This window comes from Temnothorax curvispinosus, unplaced genomic scaffold (genome assembly GCF_003070985.1).
Source record: "Temnothorax curvispinosus isolate PA1 unplaced genomic scaffold, ASM307098v1 QBEX01006981.1, whole genome shotgun sequence".
Taxonomy (NCBI): Eukaryota; Metazoa; Arthropoda; class Insecta; order Hymenoptera; family Formicidae; genus Temnothorax; species Temnothorax curvispinosus.
In genome coordinates, this window is record NW_020216761.1 from 23,761 (window position 1) to 50,698 (window position 26,938).

The 26,938-nt window shown below is 35.5% G+C and overlaps 6 protein-coding genes and 1 long non-coding RNA gene across 7 annotated transcripts; 3 read left to right on the plus strand and 4 right to left on the minus strand.

Moving 5' to 3' along the window:
- Window positions 1-506: 506 nt before the first annotated feature.
- LOC112456597 lies at window positions 507-1,625 on the plus strand. Its single transcript, XR_003040988.1, has 2 exons — window positions 507-773; window positions 870-1,625. It is a non-coding gene; the product is annotated as an uncharacterized LOC112456597 (long non-coding RNA).
- Window positions 1,626-3,339: 1,714 nt separating this feature from the next.
- LOC112456584 lies at window positions 3,340-4,617 on the minus strand. Its single transcript, XM_025019235.1, has 2 exons — window positions 4,517-4,617; window positions 3,340-4,271 (listed from the first exon to the last, which is right to left on the minus strand). Exons 1-2 carry the CDS (start codon window positions 4,525-4,527, stop codon window positions 3,977-3,979), a joined length of 306 nt encoding a protein of 101 aa, XP_024875003.1. The 5' UTR covers window positions 4,528-4,617; the 3' UTR covers window positions 3,340-3,976.
- Window positions 4,618-6,284: 1,667 nt separating this feature from the next.
- On the minus strand, window positions 6,285-7,650 carry LOC112456583. The gene is made up of 4 exons (XM_025019234.1): window positions 7,444-7,650; window positions 7,188-7,356; window positions 6,862-7,081; window positions 6,285-6,759 (listed from the first exon to the last, which is right to left on the minus strand). Exons 1-4 carry the CDS (start codon window positions 7,545-7,547, stop codon window positions 6,464-6,466), a joined length of 789 nt encoding a protein of 262 aa, XP_024875002.1. The 5' UTR covers window positions 7,548-7,650; the 3' UTR covers window positions 6,285-6,463.
- A 2,536-nt stretch (window positions 7,651-10,186) lies between these two features.
- Window positions 10,187-13,951, plus strand: LOC112456585. The gene is made up of 10 exons (XM_025019236.1): window positions 10,187-10,664; window positions 10,763-10,984; window positions 11,071-11,564; window positions 11,652-11,826; window positions 11,946-12,281; window positions 12,367-12,572; window positions 12,653-12,899; window positions 13,003-13,242; window positions 13,335-13,586; window positions 13,660-13,951. Exons 1-10 carry the CDS (start codon window positions 10,563-10,565, stop codon window positions 13,885-13,887), a joined length of 2,502 nt encoding a protein of 833 aa, XP_024875004.1. The 5' UTR covers window positions 10,187-10,562; the 3' UTR covers window positions 13,888-13,951.
- Window positions 13,952-15,828: 1,877 nt separating this feature from the next.
- On the minus strand, window positions 15,829-20,308 carry LOC112456586 (sialin-like). Its single transcript, XM_025019237.1, has 7 exons — window positions 19,990-20,308; window positions 18,122-18,348; window positions 17,328-17,564; window positions 17,172-17,259; window positions 16,882-17,102; window positions 16,272-16,802; window positions 15,829-16,185 (listed from the first exon to the last, which is right to left on the minus strand). Exons 1-7 carry the CDS (start codon window positions 20,135-20,137, stop codon window positions 16,063-16,065), a joined length of 1,575 nt encoding a protein of 524 aa, XP_024875005.1. The 5' UTR covers window positions 20,138-20,308; the 3' UTR covers window positions 15,829-16,062.
- Window positions 20,309-22,990: 2,682 nt separating this feature from the next.
- Window positions 22,991-25,185, plus strand: LOC112456591 (transcription initiation factor TFIID subunit 7-like). Its single transcript, XM_025019244.1, has 7 exons — window positions 22,991-23,184; window positions 23,302-23,430; window positions 23,523-23,603; window positions 23,685-24,051; window positions 24,120-24,488; window positions 24,836-24,996; window positions 25,093-25,185. Exons 1-7 carry the CDS (start codon window positions 23,098-23,100, stop codon window positions 25,111-25,113), a joined length of 1,215 nt encoding a protein of 404 aa, XP_024875012.1. The 5' UTR covers window positions 22,991-23,097; the 3' UTR covers window positions 25,114-25,185.
- Window positions 25,186-25,322: 137 nt separating this feature from the next.
- Window positions 25,323-26,718, minus strand: LOC112456592 (probable trafficking protein particle complex subunit 2). The gene is made up of 3 exons (XM_025019245.1): window positions 26,255-26,718; window positions 25,944-26,177; window positions 25,323-25,556 (listed from the first exon to the last, which is right to left on the minus strand). Exons 1-3 carry the CDS (start codon window positions 26,342-26,344, stop codon window positions 25,458-25,460), a joined length of 423 nt encoding a protein of 140 aa, XP_024875013.1. The 5' UTR covers window positions 26,345-26,718; the 3' UTR covers window positions 25,323-25,457.
- Between the last annotated feature and the right edge of the window lie 220 nt (window positions 26,719-26,938).

Genomic DNA, 26,938 nt, shown 5'->3' on the forward strand with positions numbered 1-26,938 from the left:
AACGCGCCCATTGACTCTTACTTTTAGAACCAACCAATCAACGCAGAGTGTTGATAAGACGAACTCAACAGTTGTGTCTGCTGTTGGAAACGCGAATTAAGGCCATTGCACGTAACAAAGTTTTAGTTATAATCGTAAGGCTGTAAGGAAATAGACCAATCACAGTCGATTATTCTCCTCGCGCTTGAAGAATAATCGAGTGTGATTGGTCTATTTTCTTAAACCTTGTGTCCACGATGCTAGAACTGTGTTCGAGTTTTAGTTTAAGCCAATGAAACTGCTACTTTTCTGTAAGGCTGGTTTCACATGGGGCGTAAGATGCGTATGCGTAACTTGCGTGAGCCAATCAAATCATCTCAGCTACTATACGCGTATGATACGATTAAATACTGAGACGATTTGATTGGCTGACGCAAGTTACGCATACGCATCTTACGCCCCATGTGAAACCAGCCTAAGAGCTGCAAGTTAATTGGCTTAAACCGAAACTTGGACACAGTTCTTGCATCGTGGACACCGGGCTTTAGCATGGTACTTTGGTTCCTGCGGAACCAGTAATCCATTCGGGACAGAAAGAAGAAGAAGAAGAAGAAGGCATGTTGCTGAAGGCGTGTTGCTACATCTCGTCGGTATGACGGGAATCAGAACCTGATTCCTGTCAACTTTAACGTTTAATATCTCGCGTCGCGGGGCAGAGCAACACTTTTTTCTGCCAGATTCTTTCATTTCGTACAAAAACGCGTCGATTGAGCATAATTTCATCGATATTTGAGGTGAAGCCCCTAAACTAAATAATTACCGTCATGCTAAAAATCGCCTATTGACATATTTTTCAAAAAATTTCTAACTGTCACCTTCAACTTCAACAGTGAAACACCAGTGGTAGGGATGGCTTGAGTGGGCTTGAGTAGGTGGAGGTGGAGGGCAAAGGGCAACCGCCTGCCATATATCCTCATCCGGCTAGTCTGCCGGTGCAGGCACGTGCCATGTACATACATACATAGATCAAAGTGAAGTCCATGGTCTTCGATCTATGTATGTACATACATGACACGTGCCTGCACCGGGCCTTCATCAGCAATCAGTGTATCCCGAAAACAATCAACTACCGATTCATCAGTTCTCTAGTCCACCTCAAAGGCACCGGCCGCATATCCGAACACTTGGTAATTCGTTTGGAGATTCCAATCGAATTACCAAATGTGTTCGGATATGCTCATGCGCCCGCTCCTCAGCATGAATGTGTGTAGGAAAACTCACACTCAGGCTGAGGAGCGGACGCATGAGCATATAAAAAGATCGAATTGCTTCTTTTTTAAACGAGTGTACAGATACAGAAGATGAAGACGAATAAGTTAAACATTCTGCATATAGTTTTGAGTAAAAATAATAATTTAATAATGTTTTTACATAAATAATTGAATGTACTAATAGACGTATTTTGCAAGTAATCCAATTAAGAGAAAGTTCAAGAAAATAAAATATCGCCAATAAATGATGTTTCGGTAAAGAAAGGCGAAAAAAAAATTGTAAGTAGGTTCAAACTTGAACGAGCCGGAAGAAAGAAGTGACTTGTAAATATATGTTGAATACATATATTAAAATTAAAATTTATTTTCGCAATACATACCCGAATAAATATAAATTTTCCAAAATCACACTTCCTACTCGACATATACCTACTTTCGAGTTTTTCTAGTATCCCCGCAAACAGATATAAGATTATCAGACATTTTCCAATATTTTTTATGAGACTAGCTTTAAGGATTGAGTGGAAACTGTTTTTTATATCGATTTAAAGATTATTTGTAAATTTTGATATGTAGTATTTATCTATCTATTACAACTAAAGACTTTTCACTTGAATTCCTTGTTCCGCATATAGCAAGTCGCTATATACATTGCTGATTTACAATTTTGCACCTGCAGGGAACACCGCGTGATGTCCTCAATTTTTTATTTTTTGCTCCAAGCTAGAAAGGAATCCTATGAAAGGATGAATTATACATCGACGAGATACTAATAAAGATCGTTGACTCTGAGAAAATTTTTATTACTGTCAATAGTGTCCTGAATTCTGGAGACGCAATTAGACAGTATCGATATTGTCTGCAGCTATATCGACATAAATTTTTCAATTACCGATGCACATAATTAAAAATTAACTTATATAATGCAGTATTTAATTCTTTATTTATTATTATATATGTATACATATATTTTAATAATATAAAATATCTTGCAAAGTATTCACTTTTCGATGACTTTACCTTGATATTTTTACACATAGAATAATAACAGCAAGCGAATAATAATTTTTATATTTGCAATTTTGCAAAATTCAATGCGTCTACAAAATGCAATCAAATTAAAAAAATATATATATATTTTTACAACAATCGATTTCTTTTTATCATTTAATGTATAGAAGTATCAAGATAAAGCTATCAAAAAGTAATACTTTACAAGATATTTTAGATTTTGTACTAAAAATATCATAATAAAAAATTTAAAATCTCAGAAAAATCTTAACAAAAAAGAGCTTTCTTATAATGTTTTGAAAACGTCTTGACGAGATCTACAACTTTTATGTCGAGGAAAAAATTAAGTTCCATTTAAGAAATTAATCGCTTTTAAAATTTCTAAAAAAACGACATGTATGTACATGACGCACATTGGATTCATGCATGGTAGAAATACAAGGGTATGCTCTTGCGCATATTTCCGAACCCAGCCAATCAGCGACTTTTGCAAGCTTACGTCACACTGAGCGGCACATTTAAGCAGCGAATCTATAATAGTCATTTATAAAAGCATTTTGAGCGGACAATATGTGAATACAAAATAATGTTGATCATTTATGTGAGAGAAAATTCTGTTTTATAAATAAATAAATATATATGAACAAAAATATATAAATATAAAAAAACGCACGTGACATACGGATAAACGCTCATCGTTTCCCGAATTTGTCTCTCGTTGTAGATGTTAGAAACGTTATTGTTATTTGACGAATTTTATAATTATTTTATGTGGATTTGTCTAAATATATGATATTACAGAAAATATTATTATTATTAAGAAAAAAAGAATTGTGTGCATTGAATAAAAATCATTGCGACGTACGGAAAAATTTCACATAAAACGAGATTTTAATTTCCAGTCATTTATTATTAAAATTCTGCGAATTATTAGTTTTAATCAAAACTGGTCGGAAAACGATTGGAAAAGAATTGTCAGCTGAGACGCAAAACAAAAATATATTGTGGCGTACGACATAAAGAACTATATATGCAGAGGAAAGATGCAGATAAAAGATCAAATAACAATAAATGCAAATATTTAATATACAGGTTTTTTATTAGTAAATTTTGACATCTTTCTTCTTTTTTGCCTGTGATTTGCGATTGCAATCGCTCGGTTCATTTCGCGCAGCCTAATATATGTCCTAGTCCTAATGAGGCATAGTAATGCCTCTCTCGGTATTTTAATTTTCAATTGTGGTTCTATTATTTTTGCTAAGTTTTGAAATATAAGATTTTCTTTATTCAAACTGGATCCGTGATATTTAGCAAACTCAATATTCATTATACGAGCACATTGTAATAATTTGTCACTCGGATACATACATTTTCCTCGCGAAATAACTTGCAGCCAATCTTGGTCACCCGTTGTTTCCAATTGGCGCGTTTCAATACCTAATGTTTTATCTGTGCTTTTAAATCTAAATGCTACGTATCCGGCTATATATTTTAAACCCTCTTCTTCGATAGCCTCGCTAATATTAAAATCTTCTAATTTCTGTAACAACTGTTCTTCCTCATAACTTGGAATAATTGCGCACGAATCCAACGCAGAAGGTTCATATGCTTCATCAAAACATATCTCTTCTTCTTCATAACTAGTTATAGTAGTAACTTTTTCGTCAACATAGGACGCAAGCATATCTGTTAACACGGACTCTTCGACATCACAGCTAAGAGGAGATACAAAGATCGATTCGTTCGATTTGCCTTCTTAGTGTTGAAAGGCCTGGAAGTGGCATTTGCAAAACATTCTTCATATAACGATATGCCTTTGGGCTGACACATCGCAAGGATATAGCACGTGCGATATCTTCAGAAGACCACTTTATTTTCCGCAATGAAGGATTCAATATCATCCGTATTTGTCCTGGACTAAACATTTTTCCCAATAACTCCGTCATTTTTTGTTCCATGAGTTCTTTATCGTCTTTTTTCAGTGCGGCTACCTGGGCTTCTAGACGACGTCTGAAAGCATAAAACTATATAGTGCTACTTTTAAAACTACACCCAGCAAACCAGAACTATATATATTTATGTATTAGTAATATAATAACGATATGTAATGTCAGCACATTTATGTGGTTTGTTATGTAACTGTGTAAATATGGTTGAGCTGACATTACATATCGATGTTATATTACTGACACATATACGGTTCTTATTTGCTGGGTATACTTTGTGCTTGATGGGAACAGTAATTTATAACTTACATTTGTAACATGATAGCTTCTGTACTGGACGATGCTGGTGTCTGTTCTTCTGTACTGGACGATGCTGCTGTCTGTTCTTCTGTACTGGACGATGCTGGTGTCTGTTCTTCTGTACTGGACGATGCTGCTGTCTGTTCTTCTGTACTGGACGATGCTGGTGTCTGTTCTTCTATACTGGACGATGCTGGTGTCTGTTCAACGTCCATCGAAACTTCATTTGATACAGGCAAAGGCATTGTTTCAGCTAACACATTTTCGTTTGATGTTAGTGGAGGTACTGCATGGAGATGCAACGTCGGGATAGCATCAGGATGTATCTTCCTAGTTCGTGTAGGTGAATAACCTAGTAGATGTTCTTGTAAGGGCTTCGTAAAAGCTTCATCAGCAAAATGCTTCGAACATATCCTAGCTGAAGCAAACAAGGTTTAAGATTCTTAAATATATGCTTATAATAATAAACAAGAGAAATCTATACAAAAGTACAAACCATTTTTTGGTGAAATATTTTCTTTTCCGCATGCTTGACGCCACTTATTACACAGTGCTGGATCCTTTGGGAAGGAAAAATATTTTATTTTATTTCCTTCGATCTTTCTGGTCTTTGCCGGATAGTTCCCACACCCTTTCACATTACACGCCATTGCGTACACTGTAATAATCACAAACGAATTACTCGACATAAACAGCGAACCGAGCGAACGCAGCCATTGCGAATCACCGAGTACATCCGATTCATTCCGATGCTACACGAATATGACGTAAGCTTGGAAAAAAGTGGTGGGAATGCGCAGTGGTCTGACACGGTATGAGCATACCCTTGTATTTCTACCATGGATTCATGTATCCCCTTCAAACCAAACAACTTTTGTCTGAAACGTTTTTCCATATCTTCTATATTTTTCAAGACATTTGCCTGGGACATTAAAAATGGGACACCCTGTATATTATCGCGAATATATATTTTTTTCAAATTCATACAAATGCCGTACATGAATGTATGTAAATAATGAGTAATCTATAGATAAAGTCATCGAAGATTTATTTATTTCATCAGAAATATTGGAAATTTATATATTTTACTTACAATTTTATTTTCAGCTCTATTAATTAGCTTGGGCATAATTTTTAGAATGTCAGAAAAAATTAATAATGGTTTTATAGATATTGAATAACCTATAGATATTGAATACCTATAAGAAAAAGAAAATAAACGTCATGCATATTGTGTTGCAACTGTAAACTAGACAATACTGCTTTTTATCGTTTAAGAGGTCACAGAGATCAGTGTAAATAATAATATATTATATATATTATTTATATATATTATATATGTTATTATATATATATATCTATTTCTATATTAATATCATGCATCTTTTATGTCACTGTGCAGTTAATAAGTGAATTAAGATTGAAAATGTATCTAATCTAATCTATCGTCTATTCTTTTTCGAAGAACTTCCTAAACTAGCCTAGTGACAGTGACTTGCACTAATGCAATAAGTTGGAGTGAGATAAGTTATGATACAAACAATCATAAAAGTTAAGGCTTTGTTTGCTAAGATACGATCACATGTAATATTTTCCTTCAAATCAACCGCTAAATTTTGAAATTTAGACTTTAAATATTCTCAAAATTGCTATTTCATTAAATATTGAAGAGTCAATTAATTAAATGACATATAAATAGTTTTTTGGACGTTTGGTAATATTAACTTTTCTAAACTAATACCAGGTTTTCCATTAACAGTTCTATATCAAGAAGAAATAATTTTTGCATGTGGTAAGCATTTATTATAATGATCACAAACATATGCATAAGCACGTGGAAAACAATAGTAAAGAGTTAATGCAAACAAACATATTTTCAGTGTATACTGTTTGAATACACAGTCATCTTTCTTCAGTCATCGCTTAATAAATCACTTAATAATCTCATCAAATGGATCATTTAACATTATTTTTCAATGTGCCCAAAATGCTTTTGAGCATGTCCACTTGATTTTTATATCGACGTATTTTTTGTCGTGCAGTTCGCATTTTTCTCGTATGTTCTGCTTGCAAGAATTTAATTCTTTTTCTCAACCGAAACATTTCTGGAGAATAATAGATGAGTTCAGGGGATACCATCGTTTCTTTGTCCACTTTAACTATTTGCTTTGGTAATGGACGTTTCTCGGATAAATCGGTAAGATCCTTAGTAACCATTGTTGCTTTATCAACTTTAGATGTTGAAGATTGTGCTAAAATAATAATAAATAATAATTATATCGGATTCAAAATATTGAAACTATCAGTACTTCTCTCAAGATAAATATAATGTGTCAATTAATAATTATTTTTACATGGAAAAATATTCGGCATTGTTGATGATGACCATATATCGATTTCTTCGGCATTTTCTATTTTTATTGGCATTAATAAATGATCTATTTTTGATGAATTATCTACTAAATCTACTTTTTGTGATACTGTTTTAACAGGATTTTCATCATTAACAGGTGGTTCTGCCACAATAAAATGTGAAAGAGGTACTGTAGATATCTGGTGTATTATGAGTCTTTTCTGAAATAAGAAATATATCCATGAATAAATAAAAAAAATAAACATTATAGTATAAAACATCTGCTCTCTATGTCGTGAGAAATAAAAAATCAATTGTTATTTATACACTGGGCAATGCATTTGGCCTAAGTCGGTTTATAAATGAACTTCTGTCAAAGTCTTTCTCTTCAAAGTGATCAGAGCAAATGCGAGCTGTCTCTGGGACAGTTGTTGATGGGATGGTTGGTCCCAAAATATCTAACCACTCTTTGCGAGTTGCAGGATTTTTGGGAAAACTAAAAAAAGACAATGTTTATAACAACTTATACTCTGAAAATAGAATATATAATATTATTATGAATATGACAAACAATTTTCGATACCTGTGAAACGAAACTTTTAATTTATTTCCGATATTATATATTCTCTTTCTCGCATTTTGACCGTCCGATCTGTTTCTGCAAGTCTGTATAAAGCACTGCACCATTTTTCACAACCATAAAAAGAGTATTTGTTAATATAATAAAAACTGTATTGCTTCTTTCGGATATAACCACACTTTGTAAGTGTTTACTATCGATACTGATGCTGCTGCTTAGTGATGCGCGATTCTGATTCGATTATTTGAGAATCGATTCTTTTTCATGAATTAATCGTGATTATTAATCGATTATTCAGACGGTCGATTATTTGCGAATCGATTCTTTTTTCTTGATAATCGATTTAATCGATTATTTTCAGGGAGCCTATTGGCTCCTACACATGGGACGCAACACGCTTGCGCGCGGCAAGAAGCGACGCGGTAGCCAATCAAAGTTCGCCAACTGTCGCCGCGCGGTAACCGTTACCGTGTTCAGTTGCGCATTCCGTGTGCACGTGCAGCCCATTTTACTTCGAAAGTTCTAATTACGTCTTTATATTAAACAATTTGGTGTGTATCGCCGATTGCGAACGACTTGGAGCTCGATTTGAAGCGAATGCAGCGAATAATTCCGCCATTACAAGAGTTCCCGGTCGTATTGTTTTATTATTAATAGAAACTCGGCGACGATTCGCTCGTTTCATTGTGTCGATCACGGCGGTGAAACCAGAGGTCGACGAAGACGAACGACAACGACGAGGACAATCCGTAAGTACTATGTGCAGCGTGTAAATTCTCTGTTAATGCTTTATTCTATTACCTGTTTGTAGTGTTTGTACCTTAGATTTACCCAGCTATTCTACGGTTTACTGCTCTTCTACAGGTCCTAAAGCATCAGTCGAAACAGCGAGGTCTCGTATGAGCACGTGAGGAACCGTTAACAACGGCTACGCTCTCCGGCGGAGAACCTCGATCGATTTAGCTTTGCACCATATGATGGCCAAATCTAGCGACTTGGATTGGCAAATCGAGCAAGAAACTGCACTTCCGCAGTCCATTAGCTGTTTCTACAGCAATGAGTAAGATATGTCAATTGATGAAAGAAAATCAGAGAGGGAGTCAATCTACTGCTGTCGTAGATAATATATCAAATACTATTGAGAAAACAAAAGATTTGTGGAACGTTCACGATGAATTGATAGCATCTTCATCAACAAACTGCGACGAGCCTGGTGGCGTACCAGTCGAACTTCGACAGTTCCTTAATGCTAATGTCGTCAACAGAAGCGAGGATCCACTAAAAGTTTGGTATAAACTGAAGGATATTTATCCAAAGGTGTACGAAATAGCCATGAAATATTTCGTGATTGTGGGAACGTCTGTCCCATCTGAACGCTTATTTAGTGCTGCTGGAGATATTATTAGCGCAAAAAGAAGCAGAATTACTGGAAAAAGGGCATCGGAGATTATATTTCTAGGATCTCTACCTAAAAAATACTGGACCTAAGTCACAGCGGTGCGGCGTCTCACCCGTATACCACATTATTATTATTCAAAGTTTCATTTTGCCATAACTATTATTCATTTTACCATAACTATTATTATTCAAAGTTTCATTTTGCTTCGTTTATACTTGTACTTGATAAGTCGATTTTGGTAACGAGCGTATTAATGTATTCACTGCAAATTTGTGCAAGTGGGGTATTCTGTTGTAAAAGAATTTCGCGACTTTATGATGAACATGTAATAATTCTTTTTCGTTATTACTTTAGTAACCTTCCATAATTTTAACAAAGAGGCACTAAATTATAATGTCAATATCTCAGATTACGTTTGTATGTTATTTTTATGCGAGGAGTATGTCTGCGTGCATTCGCCAATTAATGAGGTGACATAGTAGTATCGGTACAGTAGTGTCGAACAAAATATATTTGCAAGTAATGGAAATAACGACTTTAAGTATATGTATATTTTCCTGTGAAAATATATATTTGAAAATAATTATTTGCAAATATATTTCAGCCAATATTGGGACGTACATTGAGATGCAATTATCCAGATGCGAATTAAGGCAAATGCTCCGAAAATAATTTTGTAATTGAAGACAGTATAGATATTGATACTGCATCTACAGCAATGATTTAAGTTTATTGAATGTGCAATTAAATAAAAATTTTATAGCGTGTTGCAATTACATTTGTTTTATTATTAAAAACCTTTGATTGCAATCAAATTCTTGATCTTAATCGTGCTTTATTTAAATTTTTACATCATAATTAGTCAGTCTAATGGCTTCAAAATCTTTAGATAAGAACCCGATTTTTAATCGATTATTTGAGAATCGATTCATTTTAGTCCGATTAATCAAATCGTAAATTCTTTTTTGCTAAAATTAATCGATTATGAGAATCGATTATTTTTAACGCGATGTCGCATCACTACTGCTGCTCTGCCTGCTGCATGGCATATTTGCATCACTGCGTTTGCGCCAAATAGCCAAATAGTAGCCAATCAAAAGTAGGCACAGTTCATCTCATCTCGTCCACTTGTATATTTATATTTTAAAACGAGATAAAATTTACAAAAGTGAATAGATTTACTAGATTTCGACAAATAAAATCGTAGATACTCTAGTAGACATTTTGAATTTCTTCAGTTTTTTTTATAATTTTTACCGATCGTTTCAAAATATAACAAAATTAATATCGATCCCAGTGTGCTGAGTGTGCACTTCGGTGTTCAGCTAGCTCGAGCCGAGAGAGAGAGAGGGAGGGAGAGAGAGAGAAAGAGAGACTGTCCACCGATTGGTCCTCGCGGCACCGAGGGACGCAATTCGCCGATTTGAATCAGGTCGGTTTTTAAAAATGGACGCGAAGAGTCGTCCCCTATCACATGTCATCCGCTGCCTTTTACGTTCGAAAACACGTGCACTGTCAACAACGAAACGCGACATTCGCCGAGCTATGATTCTCAGTACTTTCCAGATAAACATTTCCGCCGAGTTCTGACGTCGAGCGACCGCGTTAAATTCGTGACTGCTTGATAAATTTTCAAAGGAAAACTGTCGAGCTTATACGTGACGCGTTAGCGCCTCCGACGAGGAACTTGGCGAATCTCCCTGCGAGATATTTCAGGGCGATAATGGAAAAGTATCAGCACATGAGAGCATTCATATCCGCGGCGTTGGATCACACCAAGCACCCCTGCGAAAATGTGATCTCCGCTATACAAAGGAGCCTTGGAGTAAGTATAATATGGGAGCACACATTCATGCTCGATACATTCATATCGCGTTTACATTTCGAAGAGTGCTCCTATTTATACCATTTTCTGTTTCTAAGGTAATAAGCGCGTCGCTGGACCTGAGTATATTTGATCCTGGGACGAGCATAGCCGCGGAATTCTATGTGAGCCTGTACGAGCTTATGAACTCCTTAGGATCGCGATCTACCTTGATCTGGAGCGCCGTAGATGTTTTGCAAAATGCTTGCCGGAACGTACCTGCCAGACAATCGCTCATCCATACGTATAAATTTGCTCCGATACTAGCGAGATTACTGGAGGTATGGAATTTAATCGACATTATTAGAAATATATTATACGATCAAATTAACGTGATGGATTTTTGTTCCTATATGGGTGCGTATAGGCAAATCTGACGACTGAAAAGAGGATACGAGTGCTGAAATTACTGCAAGAGTTAACATATGGAATTAAGATATCATGGCAAGAGGCTCATCTTCCGTATTTAATTTCAACGTTAACTCAATGGGTAGTACAATCAAAGGAAGAAGAGATTATCGCACTTTCTTTAGGTGTGCTGGTCAATCTGTGTTATAAAAATCTTCCGGCGGTGTATACGCTGATGCGGACCGTCAATACTAAAGCATTTATCAGAACGTTGTTGAAACTCCAAGATCATTTCAACACTAGTGTACAATGTTGCAAATTATTGATTATATTGGAGCCGACTAATACAAACATATCTGAGAAGTATATCATGGACTTTGCGTCGCTGACGTTTGCCAATCTCAGAACAGCGCTGAGACAGAAGGACGTTTTATTATTGAGACATATCGTCGACTTTTTTAACGATGTCGGACAAAACGAGCATTCGCGAAATGCACTGCTCACATATTCAAAGTAAGTCGATTAAATCAGGTTCTTACGTGACGTAATAATGGGTGGAATGTTTTAAAAATGACACATTAAATTTTCGGTATTGACTAGTTATGGCAAAGATATTGAAAATATATTGGCCACTTTGGAAGAAAACGCGGATCCAGAATGCGTCGCCCTTATGATGGAATTTTTACTGTCATTAGTGAAGCTGAAATTAACTGCCTTAACGCCTTTGTATCCCGCGTGTATAAAATCAGCTATGACATGGGTGCCTGTGGAACAAGTACGTAATCTCTATTATCGTAACTCTTATTAACATGGCAGTTCAAAACATAGTAAAAAAAAAGACAGGTACGAGAAATTAATCAGCAATTTAATCGAAGTTTCTGTTGACAAATGTAGGTATGTTCGAAAGCTTTAGCGCTCATACGGAGCGTGATAATTGATTCCCGACGCACCAAGACCTCTGCCGAAGTTTTAACGGAGCTAGATCCGTCGGTCCTTATGCTTATAACGAATCCAGAGGACAACATTAATGGGCAAAATGGGGGTCGAAACGCAGAAATGGAAATGAAGCAAGCTGAATTGATGCAGCTGTTTCAAGAAATGATTAAAACTCCTGCGCTGAAAAAGAAGATTATGAAATCCTTCAGCGAACATGCAATGCGCAAACTGTTCAGTCACGTGCTGGATAATGATTTTTCCGCTGCTGGAGATTGGACTGGGAACTTTATCCAGGTTTAATACAGAATTTAATACAAAATATGTGCAGCACGTGTTAAATATATTAGCTGTACTGAATATATATTTTCAAACTTTGCAGAATGTTTCTACCAATCTTTACATTCATGCGTTAGCCTTAACAGCAGACTTGGCAGCAAATCATTCCAACTGGTTAACACTGTATTCCGAATTGCTCAGTAGAAAACAAATGCAAATGATAATAGCGCTAGCATTATTCACCGGTGACGGAGAAGTTAAGCAGAAAGTCTTGCAGCTGACATCGTCGATTGGATTTCCACAAGAATGGTAAGCTCTTCACATGCGATAAGACGTTTATCCTAATTTAATATGTGACAGTTGTACATAAGGAATTTCTGTTTGACAAGTGTTTCCGCAGTGGCACTTTGCATGAAAGAATTAGAACCGTTGATATTAGTTCAAAGTACTAATAGCAACATACTGGAAGTCACAAATAAAGTATCCTTGAGTTACGCCGGGAATGAACTGGCGCCGTTATTTTCCATTGCACAAGAAGAGCGCCTCGATGCATTCTTAGCTAAGCTCAAATCGACTTTCGAATCGAATCAAAGTGATATTTCAACGTCTGCAGTAATGGAATTATATGAATATAAGGTGAAAAAAATTATGCACATATATGTATGATATAATATATGTATTTTTATATTTACAGTGCAGCTTGATATTATTTATTGTGTTGTAACTAACTCCTTTAAAGTTAGCAGCAATGAGACATTCTGAAAGGGCGTGGCAATCAAGTTTAGAAGCAGCGAATAATCATGCTACTAGTCTCCAACACAGATTAGCGCAAGTAGTAGCTGAATCTAGTAGATTACATCAGTTATTGTTTGACACTCAACAATGTTTGGAAGGAATTAAAGTTGAAAAGTCTGCATTAGCGGGAAAGCTTAGCGAAATGGAAGATCAATCCAAGAAAGCGCTTCTTATAAAAAAACAAGTTAGTATTTATCATGAATGTATGAGATATGCAGCTCTAAGAAAGATTTTTATAGTAGTTTTTATACTATTGTATTTTTGCTGCATTTCTAGGAGATTGAATCCTTGAAAAAAATTGTGATAGAGAAGTCGACAAATGTGGAGAATCTAAATGAAAAACTAATACAATGTACAAAAGAATTAAAAGCTTGTAACAATCAAATTGATATATTAAGCAAAAAAGTCAAAGAATTAGATAATGAACGTTTAGCCGCCGAAGCAAAGGCTATGGACATGGGCAATAAAAATCACGAATTAAGTAAACTTTTACAAAAGGTTAAAGAATCTCTTAGCAAGAAAGAACAGGTACAGTAATTCTTTGTATATTTTTGACAAAAAAAAGTTTTAAGCAAATTCTATTATATTTCATATATTGTAGATCTTAGAGGAAAAGAGTGCGGAGATAGAAACAAATCAAAGCGATATATCTGCGCTTAAGCAAGAAAATCAACAAATGACACATATGCTACAAACATATGAGCAAACTATATCGGAAAAGGAAAGGAATATTCAAAGAATGAAAGGGGAATTGAAAGAATTGAGTCGCATGCGAGATATGATCTTTGAACTTACTGCTAAAAACAAAGACGATATAAATTCAAGTTAGCAATCCTTTCATTTTAGAATTATTAATAAATATGGGAAATGTAAATGAATTGATCAATATAAATTTCTATTCTTATCTACATTTTTATGTGAATGTATCTATCAATTTATTCTTAATTATGTTTTAATTTCTATTTGCTACATAAAATAAAAAATAGATGTTTTGAAGTGTTCTTGCTTTAGGAAAATTACAAAAACGGCACAGTGTATGCTTTAACATAACAAAATTTATTGAAGATATGTGATATATGATCAGAAAATTTATATATAAATAATTATATCATTATTGTACAAATATCCATTGCTTATTCAACATGATCATTATATTTCAAGAAAATTTCTTGTATAATAAATATTGCACATGAGACAACTATTATATTTTTATCGTAAATTAAAACACAAATATATCATTTTTTGCATACCAGTATGCACATGAACATATTTATGCATATATTAAACATATTAAACATAAAACATATTATTGCTAATATGTTAAACATATTGTTAAGTAGATTAAAAATGTACATGCATAGAATGTGGGTTACTTTTCTGTCATGTTAGATGTAATCGCTAACGATTTCTACTTATTTCATATCGAAATACTTAAAGCAAAATTTCTGTGAATAATTATATATCCTGCTGTTTTGAATGACAAAATCACTTCTTTGCCTCCATATATCATTTTTATATATACTTTACTATCAGACATTTATACATCAATGATATATTAATACTGTTACAATTTCACTTACATCAAGGAGAAGCCTTACTTCTTACTTTCCCCTTTGGCATTATAAAATAATTAATACTTTTGTTTTTTAAAGCCATGAATTAATATTAAAATATTTAGAGATAATAACAAATATCTTATTAAATTATAAATAGAAAATATTTATATACTGTTTTTAATAACATTGCTAATAATTTTAATTGCTTTTTTTCTAGTTTATCATCCATATACATGATTCTTATCAAATATAATAATAAAAAAGAGGTGTATATATATATATATGTTTTGAACGGCAAAGTTTTTGGTCTACTGTATATACTGTTGCGTGTGATATATATATATATATATATATATATATATATATATATATATATATATATATATTCTATCTATAAAATTAAATGCTGTTTTATACCCATAATCAGGATGTCTATAACTGGTACAAGAAGAGATTCTATATGTAAAAATAAATCAAAGGAGTAGAATATAATATTTTCGTACAACTTTATTTTTAAGAAAATTCATATTAAAATTAAAAATTCAACATCTGTACTTTTCTTGAATGATTTCCCATGATCGATCTTATATCATATAAATTATCAAACTGTCTCAAAAGCAACTATGCAAACATGCATAAAAAAATACAAAATTTTATCGAAAAAATAAAAATAATCTCAATATTTTCTACATGATCTCTTAAGTAACTTATCGCTTTATTAAAAATGGAATGTTACACTTTTTTATTTATTATCGTTATTTATTAATAATATTATTATTATTTATTAATATTTATTATCGTTATTTATTAATAATCGTTAAAATGAGTTCAGCATTATGTGCGTAGTGTCGTCGCTAATCATCCATGTTTAAAAAGTATAAGAATATTAATTTTCCTATAATTTTTCTTTAAAGTCATTTCTTCAAAAACAAAGTCCTGAAAACATTTTACTCTACACTTTTGATTTACTATATACAATTATTTTTTCTGTACCATTGGACACCCTGTATATCACATCAATATCAGCGATTTTACTTAATTTCATTTTTTCATGGAATTGCAGACCTTTTTATGTATCCAGACAAGATATAGCTGGATCAATAAAATGGTGAAGCAAAATGGGGAGTTGAAAAATATGTTACTCAATCCCAGTTATCTGATGCAAAAGCCAGTCGGCGACATCTATCTCCTTTGTGTGTCAGTAATAAACTTGATAATACTGAAATTTGATTCATTTGTCATTGCATGTATCGCTCAACGATAAATACAATTATAATTTTAGAAAAGCCATGAAAATAAATTATTTTTCAAAATAATAATGAATGATAAATACATATCAAATTATGTAAAACTGGCCAGCCAAATTAAAATGTACTATGTGCAACATGATTAAAAAGTATATTATTTTCCACATTTAATATCGTTAAACTTCTAACGCGGCATTGTCATCAACTGCCGCCCTTGCTCCACGGCTGCTCAGTTGCGGACGCGAACATCAAATAGAAGCAATTAGTAACCACATTTATTCCCGCTGCCATCCAGAAGACTATATGCCAGCGTGCGAGGGTTTCCTGTAATGCAAGAGAAAAAAAAACAACATATGTACATCTGCAGCCTAATGAACGTTTGAAACGAGGAATGCGACGAATATACTAACATGTCCCTGTATTATACTGCCGATAACATACGGTGCCAAGAAACCACACGCATTGGCCGCGGCGTTCGTCAATCCATACAGGGTACCCGCGTAACGTGGTGCCAATGCGATGTGATTCATCTGATTTCCGGCATACACCGCGCCTTGAAGAGATCCCAGCATGGTGAGCATCAGCATCACCATTCTACGATTGCATCCGGCCCAGATAACACCGACAAAACCGAGACTGGGCCCCACCGAGGCCACCGTGTTCCATAGTTTGAATGAAGCCAGAGGTGAGATCAAACGACGAGCGAGGAGCATGTCCGCGAACATCGAGATAAGAAGACCCATCAGCCAAGCGCTCAAATACGGAAACGTTGAGAAAACTGCGTTCTGCTGTATATTAAAATTCAAAATTTTGTCCATATACGTCGGCAGGTCGGTCAGAAGAGTGTAGAAGGCCCAGGCCTGGCCGCACTGCGTAATAGTAATAGCCCACATAGGTAGAGAGGTAAAGACGGACAGCCAAGGTACTCCTGGGTCATCGTCCTGTTGTTTAAATTATTCGATCATTAAGTCAAACACGATAACTTCGCGGAAACATTTACGTATTAAATATAATACTGACCTCGTTCTTTTTTTCGACGCTAGCTTCGATATACGCCTTTTCGGCAGGATCGATGCTCACGTGTAGCGATGGAGTATCGTAAATGTATATCAACCAGAATATGTACCACACGAGACCGAGACTACCGAACAAATAAAATGCAAGGGGCCAACCGTTCCACAATTCTAAGGAACATAGCCAGCCGCTCACTGGTAATGAGACGACAGTTCCAAAATTCGCACCTGAAAAAAGTATTGTAAGTATCCCTGAGCATTCTTTTTATCCATCATAAGGCAAAACAAGCAAATTACCTGCGTATACTGTAGCAGCAAATCGACTTCTCTCTAACGGGGGTACCCAATGTGCCAGCATACTGTGCATCGCAGGAAACGTTACTCCCTACGTATCATACGAAGAAATATTAATAATTTCTATACAGACATATGTTATGAAAACAGAACATTTACCTCAGTAAATCCTTCCGCAACTCGTACAACCAAAAATGGTACCAGACCCCAATACGCGGCGAATGGGCTTATCACGGTCAGAATAGCGGTCAGAAATACTCCCAGACCATAAACTAACTTGCCGCCCATTTTCTCAGCCATTCTACCACCCGGAACATTTGTAGTTACATAGCCGAGAAAGAATGCGCCTAATATAATGCCTTGAGTCTTTTCATCCCAAGCAAATTCTCCCGCGCTCTGAAATAACATTGAAATTAATTTCAAAATGTAAAATAATAAAAAAAATGTTACAATATACGAATTTGCCTTGAGAAAAGACTTGATTAAAAAGTTGTGCCACATATTTAAGATACCTACTGCAAATTAAAATAATATTTAGACACATTTCTCTTGTTCGAATACTAAGAAAAGAAATTTTTTTAGTCTTAAATGATATATTTGACGATATTAATGTTTAACGAAATAAATTAAGAAATAACGGAAAAGTTATAACAAGTTTATAATTAGTTTCATTATTTAGTTTGTATACTATCTCAAATCTTAGAATTCTGACAAATTTTGTGACAAATGTTGAGGTACTAGTGAGATAAATCCATATCATCATATATTAACACAAAGAAGAAACAGTATAGTGTTACATTTATGTTTCAGCATGATAAGTTTGAATGACTAACACTATGTGTGATAACTCATATCTAATGACATAATAACAAGAGAATAATACAAGAGGCATAAAGGTAATGTAATATATGAAGATTCAGAGAACTACTTGAAGAAAACAATGATCGAATTACCGGTACGAAAGTCAGGTTTATCTTGGGTGTATACTTAGGACAAACGTCACTAGTATCGTTATCATCGGTGTGCGGAATCGCTGACTGGTTAACCATGGAGACAATGGCTACCGATAAATTGACCCTCATAGCATATACAAGGGCGAAGCCAAGAAAGCCCAGGGCACCGAGAGTATGACGCGCTTTTATCCATGAAGTGGTATCTGGCGGAATCTGCGATGTGTTAACTGAAAGAATATTACATTATGAGCATACTTATATTGTCAATAGAGAAGTTGAAATATATTATGAACAGTCTTAAAAAAGAATAGAAGATCTTGAGTTATGTAATTCAGTTCTTGGTTGTTCTAAGAACATTAATCTATGCTAAAGAAAATCATTAGCGGATCATGACGCCGATAATGGGGAGTGTTTCGGTACAATTATTTGGTCTGATATTCTTTTTTTACTATCACGCTTAGCTTTTACTCCAGGATGAGAAAGTGGTAAAATTTCTGATCCCTCTTTTAACATTTAGAGCCGATTTCACAGTCTCCGATTAATGTGATCTTCCGATTAAACTCACTCTGCATCTCTTTCTAACTGTCTCCCTAGAAAGAGACGAAGGGTGAGTTTAATCGGAGGATCAAGTTAATCGGAGACTGTGAAATCGGCCCTTAATGCATTTTTTCTCTATATTTTTTAAACAGACCTATAGCAAAGATAATTTTTGTGGAAGGGGGTATTTTGGTGTTAAAAGGATTCATCAGTGAACAAGATTAAATCTTTTATATGATTTAGATGATTTGAGACGATATTTATTATAAAGCTATCAAACAGATCTGTCCATATTATTAATTTCTTGAGGCTCCTGCTGCCTCGATTGCCAAGTAAACCAAAGTAAACGCCACACAGTGTCACACCTGGCAAAATTATGAACTAAAAAGCGTGAAAACTGATATAAAAGAAGCTAAATTATTCTCGCGATATACCGCGTTTTTTGTTTTAATTTTTATATTTAAAATTTTATATATATTTAAAATAATCATAGTGTTAAAATACACCGAAGACTCTTATTTTGTTATAATTTAATATGTGAAAGCAAATATTTTTTCATTTCAATTCGGCAACTACCAACTTGTTCTCGTCTTTGATTAAGCACAATTCAATTCGACATGTGGATTATCCAATCAAAAGGGGAGTTTTCGGTATATTTTACAAGTCTATTCTATCGATTACAAACGCTATCTTATTGCGATACATTTTTATTTTAATGTAACGTCGCAAAAATTTTCATGTTTTTCTCGTTTCTGATGTCATCAATCCGAGATGACTGCAGTGAGCGAACAGAGAAGCCTTAAAAACTTTCAAAAACAGATCTGCCCAAAACACGCGTGACCAAAACTTTAACAGCGAATGCATTGCAACTTCACAATCACTAACATTCTTAAATATTAATTTAATATTTCCAAGGCAATAATCAATTATTCATCTCCCTGCTGTTCCGCCAAAACAGTAAGGCAAAAAAAAAAGTAGCGACATAACTCAGCATAAAATAAATCTGACGTATTCGCGTTTATGACGTCTCTCGCGAGGGGCGGAGGTGGAAAGAGAGGTCGCGAGATTGACGCTAATAGATAACAAGACAGTTTCCACTTCCGCGATATAACTCGCGAACATCTGCGACGCCTCGTCCTGCCGTTATCGTCCCTTTGTTTTCAAACAATGCGACATCGATTGTCCCGCGCGCGCGGGCGGGGGAAAACTAATTACACGAACGCACTTACGTGAACGGAGACAACGATATACGCGACGACGGCGACGGTCGCGGAGACCAGCGGAGACGCGGACGATAGGAACGCGGATGTTCGCGGTAGTCGGGATAATACCTGGCTCCAGAGAATCGTTGACGCACAGCGGCTGATCGTCCCTGGAGACGCTCGGATCCAGGACTTCCATGACGCCGTTCCCGAGAGTCGTCCCGCTCTTGTACAGCGATCCCGCACTTTCACGATGACTCACTGCCGCGCCAGGCATAGGAAGTCGCGTTTTTGTTCCGCTCCCTCCAGCGCGTCCGCGCGGTAACAGGTCGTTACGGCCGCGTTACGCCCGGAGCTCGAATGACTCGGATCTCGGATCCGCTGTCAGTGCCGTCACTGCCGTCAGCCTGTCTGTCCAGCCCTGTCACTCGCCCGCGCGGGCCGCGGAGTACAGTGACCAGTATATGTATATGTATGTACATACATACAATACATGTATATATACAGTATACATTCGAGATGGTGGGATTGGTGGGAACGAATCCTGGACATGCGCACCAGCGCGAGCGTAGCAGACGAACGCGGTCTCGGAGCATATGGAGAATATAAGGCCGAGTTGACCAGAGTTGACCAGAGTTGACCTGAGGGTCGATTGGGGTCGATTGTGTATCTTGGATCGAGGTGAAAATTACAAAAGTGCGAAGAAATTCACTAGAGTATCTACAATTTTATTTGTCGAAATCTAGTAAATCTGTTTACTTTTGTAATTTTCACCTCGTTTTTTAAGATAGATACGTATTGTAATTGACATTTGATTGACATTTTATTAAAAAAATTTTAGCGAAGATAATCTACGCTTGGCTCTTATTGCCTAATCGAGTTTAATATTTTATATACTGAGCCTTTAGAGATATATTAAGATATATAATTGATTCTCTGGTTAAATCGCCCCGAGCTTCGAAATAATTTATATATATATTGACGTCACTTCGTGGTAAATCGAGCAATATTGATTAGGAAAGAGCGGTTAGCCTCGGACATTTTAGTATCATCAACACTAAAAAGGGCCAATATCGAGTCTCCGATTAACGTGATCCTCCGATTAAACTCACTCTGCATCTCTTTCTAACTGTCCTCCTAGAAAGAGATGAAGAGTGAGTTTAATCGGAGGATCAAGTTAATCAGAGACTGTGATCCTTCGATTAAACTCACTCTTCATCTCTTTCTAACTTTCCCCCTTATGTTTATTTTTATCAATGTAAATTAATTTTAATCTCGGTTTAATTTACTTTTTATCTCTCTTCTAAGAATTAAAAAAAGATAAAACGTAAGTTAAACCGAGATTAAGGTTAATTTACATTGATAAAAATAATTAAATAAACATAAGGAGGAAAGTTAGAAAGAGATGAAGAGTGAGTTTAATCGAAGGATCAAGTTAATCGGAGACGGTGAAATCGGCCCAGTTGTTCTAACTTGTTGGTAAACTAATTAAAGGCCATTGTACGTAACAAAATTTAGGCCGTAAGGAAATTGAACAATCACAGTCGATTATATCCTCCTCGCAGTCGAAAAATAATCTGTTATGGGTCAATTTTCCTACGGCCTTCCGACTATTATAAATTTTGTTAAGTGTAATATATAGTCTTTAATAGTTAAATCATATGTCCATCTTTGTCTAATTTGAAGGGAAAACAAAGACATATATATAAAATGTTAATATATAATACTAACATTGTTTATAATATACTAATATACTGAGAGAGTGTCTCATTTTAATTTGAACAGTCAGATATCTCGATATCACGTTTCAGGTAGCACATTATATTCGTTTCAGAAATGTTTGTTTGAAACGTTTCATAACCGGTTTCTAAAGAAACGTTTGTTATGAGTTAAAATATCCTCGATAAACGTTTAAAAAAATGTTTCTTTTAAAAAACGTTCTTGTTCTTTATCTAGGAAAAGATAAAAAACACTTAATTTCAACTGTTTCTTTGTGTGATATGTCGTGTGTATGTACGTACACAGCAACGCGTCCGCCCGACTCGACTATGGCTTCGTTTATCGGCGTTTCTTTTCGTTTATTCTGATCCTTATAATGGCAGAGATAATAATATCGTAAGCTCGCGCATTTGGTCATTTGACCTTCGGCGACCTAATATATACATATATATATATTATATGTAATTGGGTCATATATATACTATGTTTACGCGAGCGTTACTTCTGTAGTAACTTACGCCGATAATTCACTAATTTATGCGGAGTAAATTATCGTAAAAGTTACTACAAAATCCCGTTTACGCAAAGAAATTATCCTAACAAAAGTATAACGCTCGCGTAAACGTAGTAATACGCGTTGAACTCGTAATGGAGAATGGTTACAAACGTATATAGTTTGTAAATGGTATATTGCTATTAAAAAAATTAAGTTGACTTTCATTTGATGATAACGCCTTTACCCAAGATCAAATTTTTTAAATTAAAAGATGTCCCCCATACAACTTTTGTCTGGAACATTTTTCTCTAAAATTACGCGATAGCGTTATATTTGACTGGTTCAAATTAAAATGAGACACTAATACTATTGTAATATCTATAATAACATACTAAATATAATAATGCTAATTTTTTATTTAATTTATTAATTTTCAAAAACTATATTTAAACAATTTTTTATAATAATGTATACATATGCTATATCTTTCAAGTCTACTTTGGTCTATATAGTAATTAGTAGAATTCAGAATATATATGTATAATTAACTCTACTTATAAATTTATGCCGCATATATGCCGCTTATACTTTGATGCGTATAAGTATTTTAATATTTTTCTTCTCAGAATCTTTTTTACGACCCAAGAATACACAAAATTTGAAAAAATGAAAAGGAATCGGGGACGGGGGGAGAACGTTATACTACATATTTGCTGTTCTTTCCACTATATGATATTAATAAAATTATTAATAAAATCTGTCGTCAATTCTGAATTTATTATTTATATAATATTTATATTCGTATATATTGTTTTCCTTCCCATCCATAAATGCTATTATCGACATCCCTGGAAACGTTTCTCAAAAGTTTATCGTGTACGCCACCAAAACTGAATAGCGCTGGTCACGCGCTGGTGTTCAGTTTCAGTGTTGGTGTTGTCCGTTTAATAAACAGCAATAAACAGTTCGTATTTCGTTTTCGTGGCGATTTCAGTCGTTTATCGCGTAAAAATCCGAAGAAAATGAATCGCCATCCGAATACTGACTACAAAAATCGCAATGACCTGCAGGTTGAATTAGAGAGTCAGTTTATTATGCGGTTACCGCCGGTATGTTTCCTATATTATGCTATCTTGTAATCCGATTTGAACTTAACCTAGTCAGAGATCACATAGACGAATTAAAGAATCGGAAATTATATATATACTGAATTAATTCTCTTTAAGGAACCCGCCAAAGTACTGAGGGAAGCCTTACGCAGTACTTTGCCTTTAAAAGATAGATTTACTATAAAACTGGAAAACGATATGCGTTACGGTGAGGTTAGGATTGACCACTGGTTACTCCATACTAAGGTAAATTTTGCTGCATCATGCTGTTCAATTTAAATCGCCGGATAAAAATCGATCACGAAGACGAATTTGTACATTTGATCAATTTTGCTTAGGTTGTGGACCTGCCGACGATAGTGGAATCCTTAAAAACCATCGATAACAAAAGCTTTTATAAAACTGCTGATATATGCCAGGTAAAAATGGAAAGAACGTTATTAGATAATATAGAAAACGAAGAGCTTATATTACATTATTTTCCTGCAACGCTTCTTCAGATGCTATTATGTAAAGAGGAGGACGATCATACCGCGACAGATGAGGAATCTCCTGTTAAGCAGAAGAAGAAGGATCCAAACAAGGTCGACAAGAAGTTCCTTTGGCCTCATGGTATAACACCGCCCGCTAAAAACGTGAGACGCAGGAGATTTAGAAAAACTTTGAAGAAGAAGTACGTAGAGGCGCCGGAGATCGAGAAGGAGGTTAAACGTCTGTTGCGAGTGGACAATGACGCTGTTAATGTTAAGTGGGAAGTGATATGCGAAGATGAAGATACGTCGAAACCCAGCAAAGTCTCATCGTCTGGCACAGTTAAGACTAAACGGGAGAGTATGAATGGGAACACATCTCAAAGTCTGGATGTTGGTGAGTGTTGGTTTAGATAAAGTTTATAGATATAGGAATTATGTGCTTTATATGGGTTTGTATTTCAGCTGAACACGATATATTTGGCGAGCCCGTGAGCGACAGCGAAGACGACGACGAAGAGGCGAACATAAACGTGATGGAGCTAGACGAGAACAGCCGACTTTCGGTGGACAGTAGAGTTTCCGACTCCAATTCTATGCAAGCCGCGTATTCGGAGAGGTCGAGTAATAACGCGACGACGAGCAGTGGACTAGTTACCGAGTTCAGTAAAGATATGTTCCACAATGATAACAACGGCGATATGGAAACCGAGAAGCTGCAGGGCGAGAGTACTCCGCCAAAAGTTCCCAAATTGGAGCAATTTCATTCGGAATATATTATTCCAGATGATATTGCTCCTGATTACATTGAATCACCTCCATCGATATCTAAAGGTAATTTTAATCCGAGAATGGGCGCTGGAACTACTTAAACAGCCCAGGGTCTAAAAAAAGCTCACGTCACGGTAATTTTAATGTGCTTCTTTCGTTTTATAAATGTTTTTTTGGTTTTTCCTTACTCTTTTCGGAATATGTTGAGTAAATCTATATACATATTGTTCTCAAATACTGATAAATTGTAGACCAATCCAAAATATGCAATATGTAATTAATAACAATGACTTTTAATTGGGGTGTAAAAGTAGCCTCAGGTGACCGTTCATGAGGAAAAAAGCCGGTTTTCGGGTTAAATAAGCGGTGTTTCCACTTCTCCTTAACTTTGTTTACTTAAAAACATCCAGGTTCTCGTCTCGCTACTCTTCACGCGGAATTGGCGGAATTGCAGCAAAGAAGGCAGCAACAGGAGGTCGAAATAGCTAATATTGAAAACTTCAAACTGAAGCAACGGTTCCAGGAGATCTTGGATAATTTGTTGACTCAAGAAATGCAGAAATTACAAGAGGTATAACAAATAATGACCTGCATATTGTATTTTGTTTTATTTGCCAATTATTTTGACTTGCAATATATATATATTATGTTCTTTTTGATATTTCAGATAAGAGATCTGAATCCGTGATCGGAATAGAAAATGCAGCAAGAGTTTTATGCATTATATGTATAAAAAAGCAGTTAATATATTATATAAGACAAGTTTTTTTTTATATAGCAATTTTTATATAAACAATTCAACAATTACACAGTGCAATTAACTTACACATATACATTGTACAAAATCAAAATATGAATAATCACTTTTTTTTCTAATATATGCCTTGATACTGGAGCTAATGGAAAAAAAATTCATCACCTTTATTTCTAATGCTTGTTAACAGTACACATTTTGTGGCATACAAATGTTGAATAAAGTAAAGAGAAGCAAATTATAAACATCCCTACTTTTGTTAACAGCAATCGTTACGTTCACGAAGATAAATATTTTCTGCCGTACAACTGTGCCTTTTTCTCAAACCCCAGAGACTTGATAGGAGTGTTGAGCTTGTAAAATGGATTCATCGAATACTGAAACAGAGAAGCAGTCATGAGCATCTCTCTTATAAAGTTGTTGATGCGGCGTCACACAATCAAACATCAATCAATCAATAAACCTACAATATCATTTTTTTTCGTAATTTATTGCAATATACCCGTAGGGTTCGCAATCTACTACCAATACTATCCTTCTCCTCTCACTTTAACCCTTTGGACCAATGGGTTAACGTCTCTTTCCGAAAGACCGAGCCCAGTTTTCTCCGCACAAGGGCCTCAATCTTGCACGGAGGGGCGCAGCTTTCGGAAAAACATTCCATGGCTCTAGTGGACTCGAACCTGGTTCCTCAGATTACGAATCTGGCGCTCTACTAGACCACACTGCCGCCCAACCTACAATATCATATAAATAAATATTACCTTTATATAGGTCTCGTACATTTCGTTGAAAAAGTTTTTGATCCCGTCCTCGTTCTTGCTGTCGTGCACCATGACGAATCGAATGTGGGTCGCCGTCACGAACGCGCTGACGAACCACTGATTAAATTTATCCACGACTTTCAAATGCATGTTCGTCGTTTTCCACGTGTGCTCGTCGACGAGGTCGAGCGCCGCGTGGGCGATGAATTGATTCAAATGCGAGTGGTCCTCCTTCTGAAACAGAAGAGCAAGGGGTGGTCAACGACGGAGTCGATGCGGAGTCGCGGAACTTAACCTAAAAACGAACGGACCTTCGCGTCCTTCCCGGCATTGTTGAATTCTATCTCGAACAGCGGATTGTCGGCGTGGCCGACGATCGCGAAATAGTAATTCGCGGTCATCGCGAAACGACAAACGGTCGCGTCGTTACCGCGATGTGTGACTTTTGTCCGTCAACATCGGTCTTCCGCGCACTGCCGCGCACGGCGCTGCCATATTGATTTCGTCTCGAATATTTCGATAGGTTCGAAACGTCAAACGTCGCGGGTCGCGATTCGAAAAGTTTTCAGTCGTCGCGATACGATTAAAAAACAGTTGAAAAAATATATAAGTCGGAAAATGGAACATCAATTGCGTGTTCGAAAAAGATGACTTCGAAAATTGAAAATCGCCTATTAAATTTATGCATTTTCAGCTTTAATTCTGGTTTCTGCGATAAACTGTACGCATATAAACTTTTTTAAGATAATATTCGATTACATCAAATATATTCTAACCTAAATTTGAAATAAAACACGCAATTTTCGCTTACAGAGAACTAGTTTGTCCTCATCTAGTCGGTAAGGCGGACACCTAACCTCAAAAAGCATTTACTTTTGATGTATTATCATTATCGCCTTTTTAATGTCGAATAATGATTTTTATTATTATTTTTTGTATTCTAAGATACATAAAGTTTGTTTAAATTCACACGGAATGCTTTATTCAGAAAATTA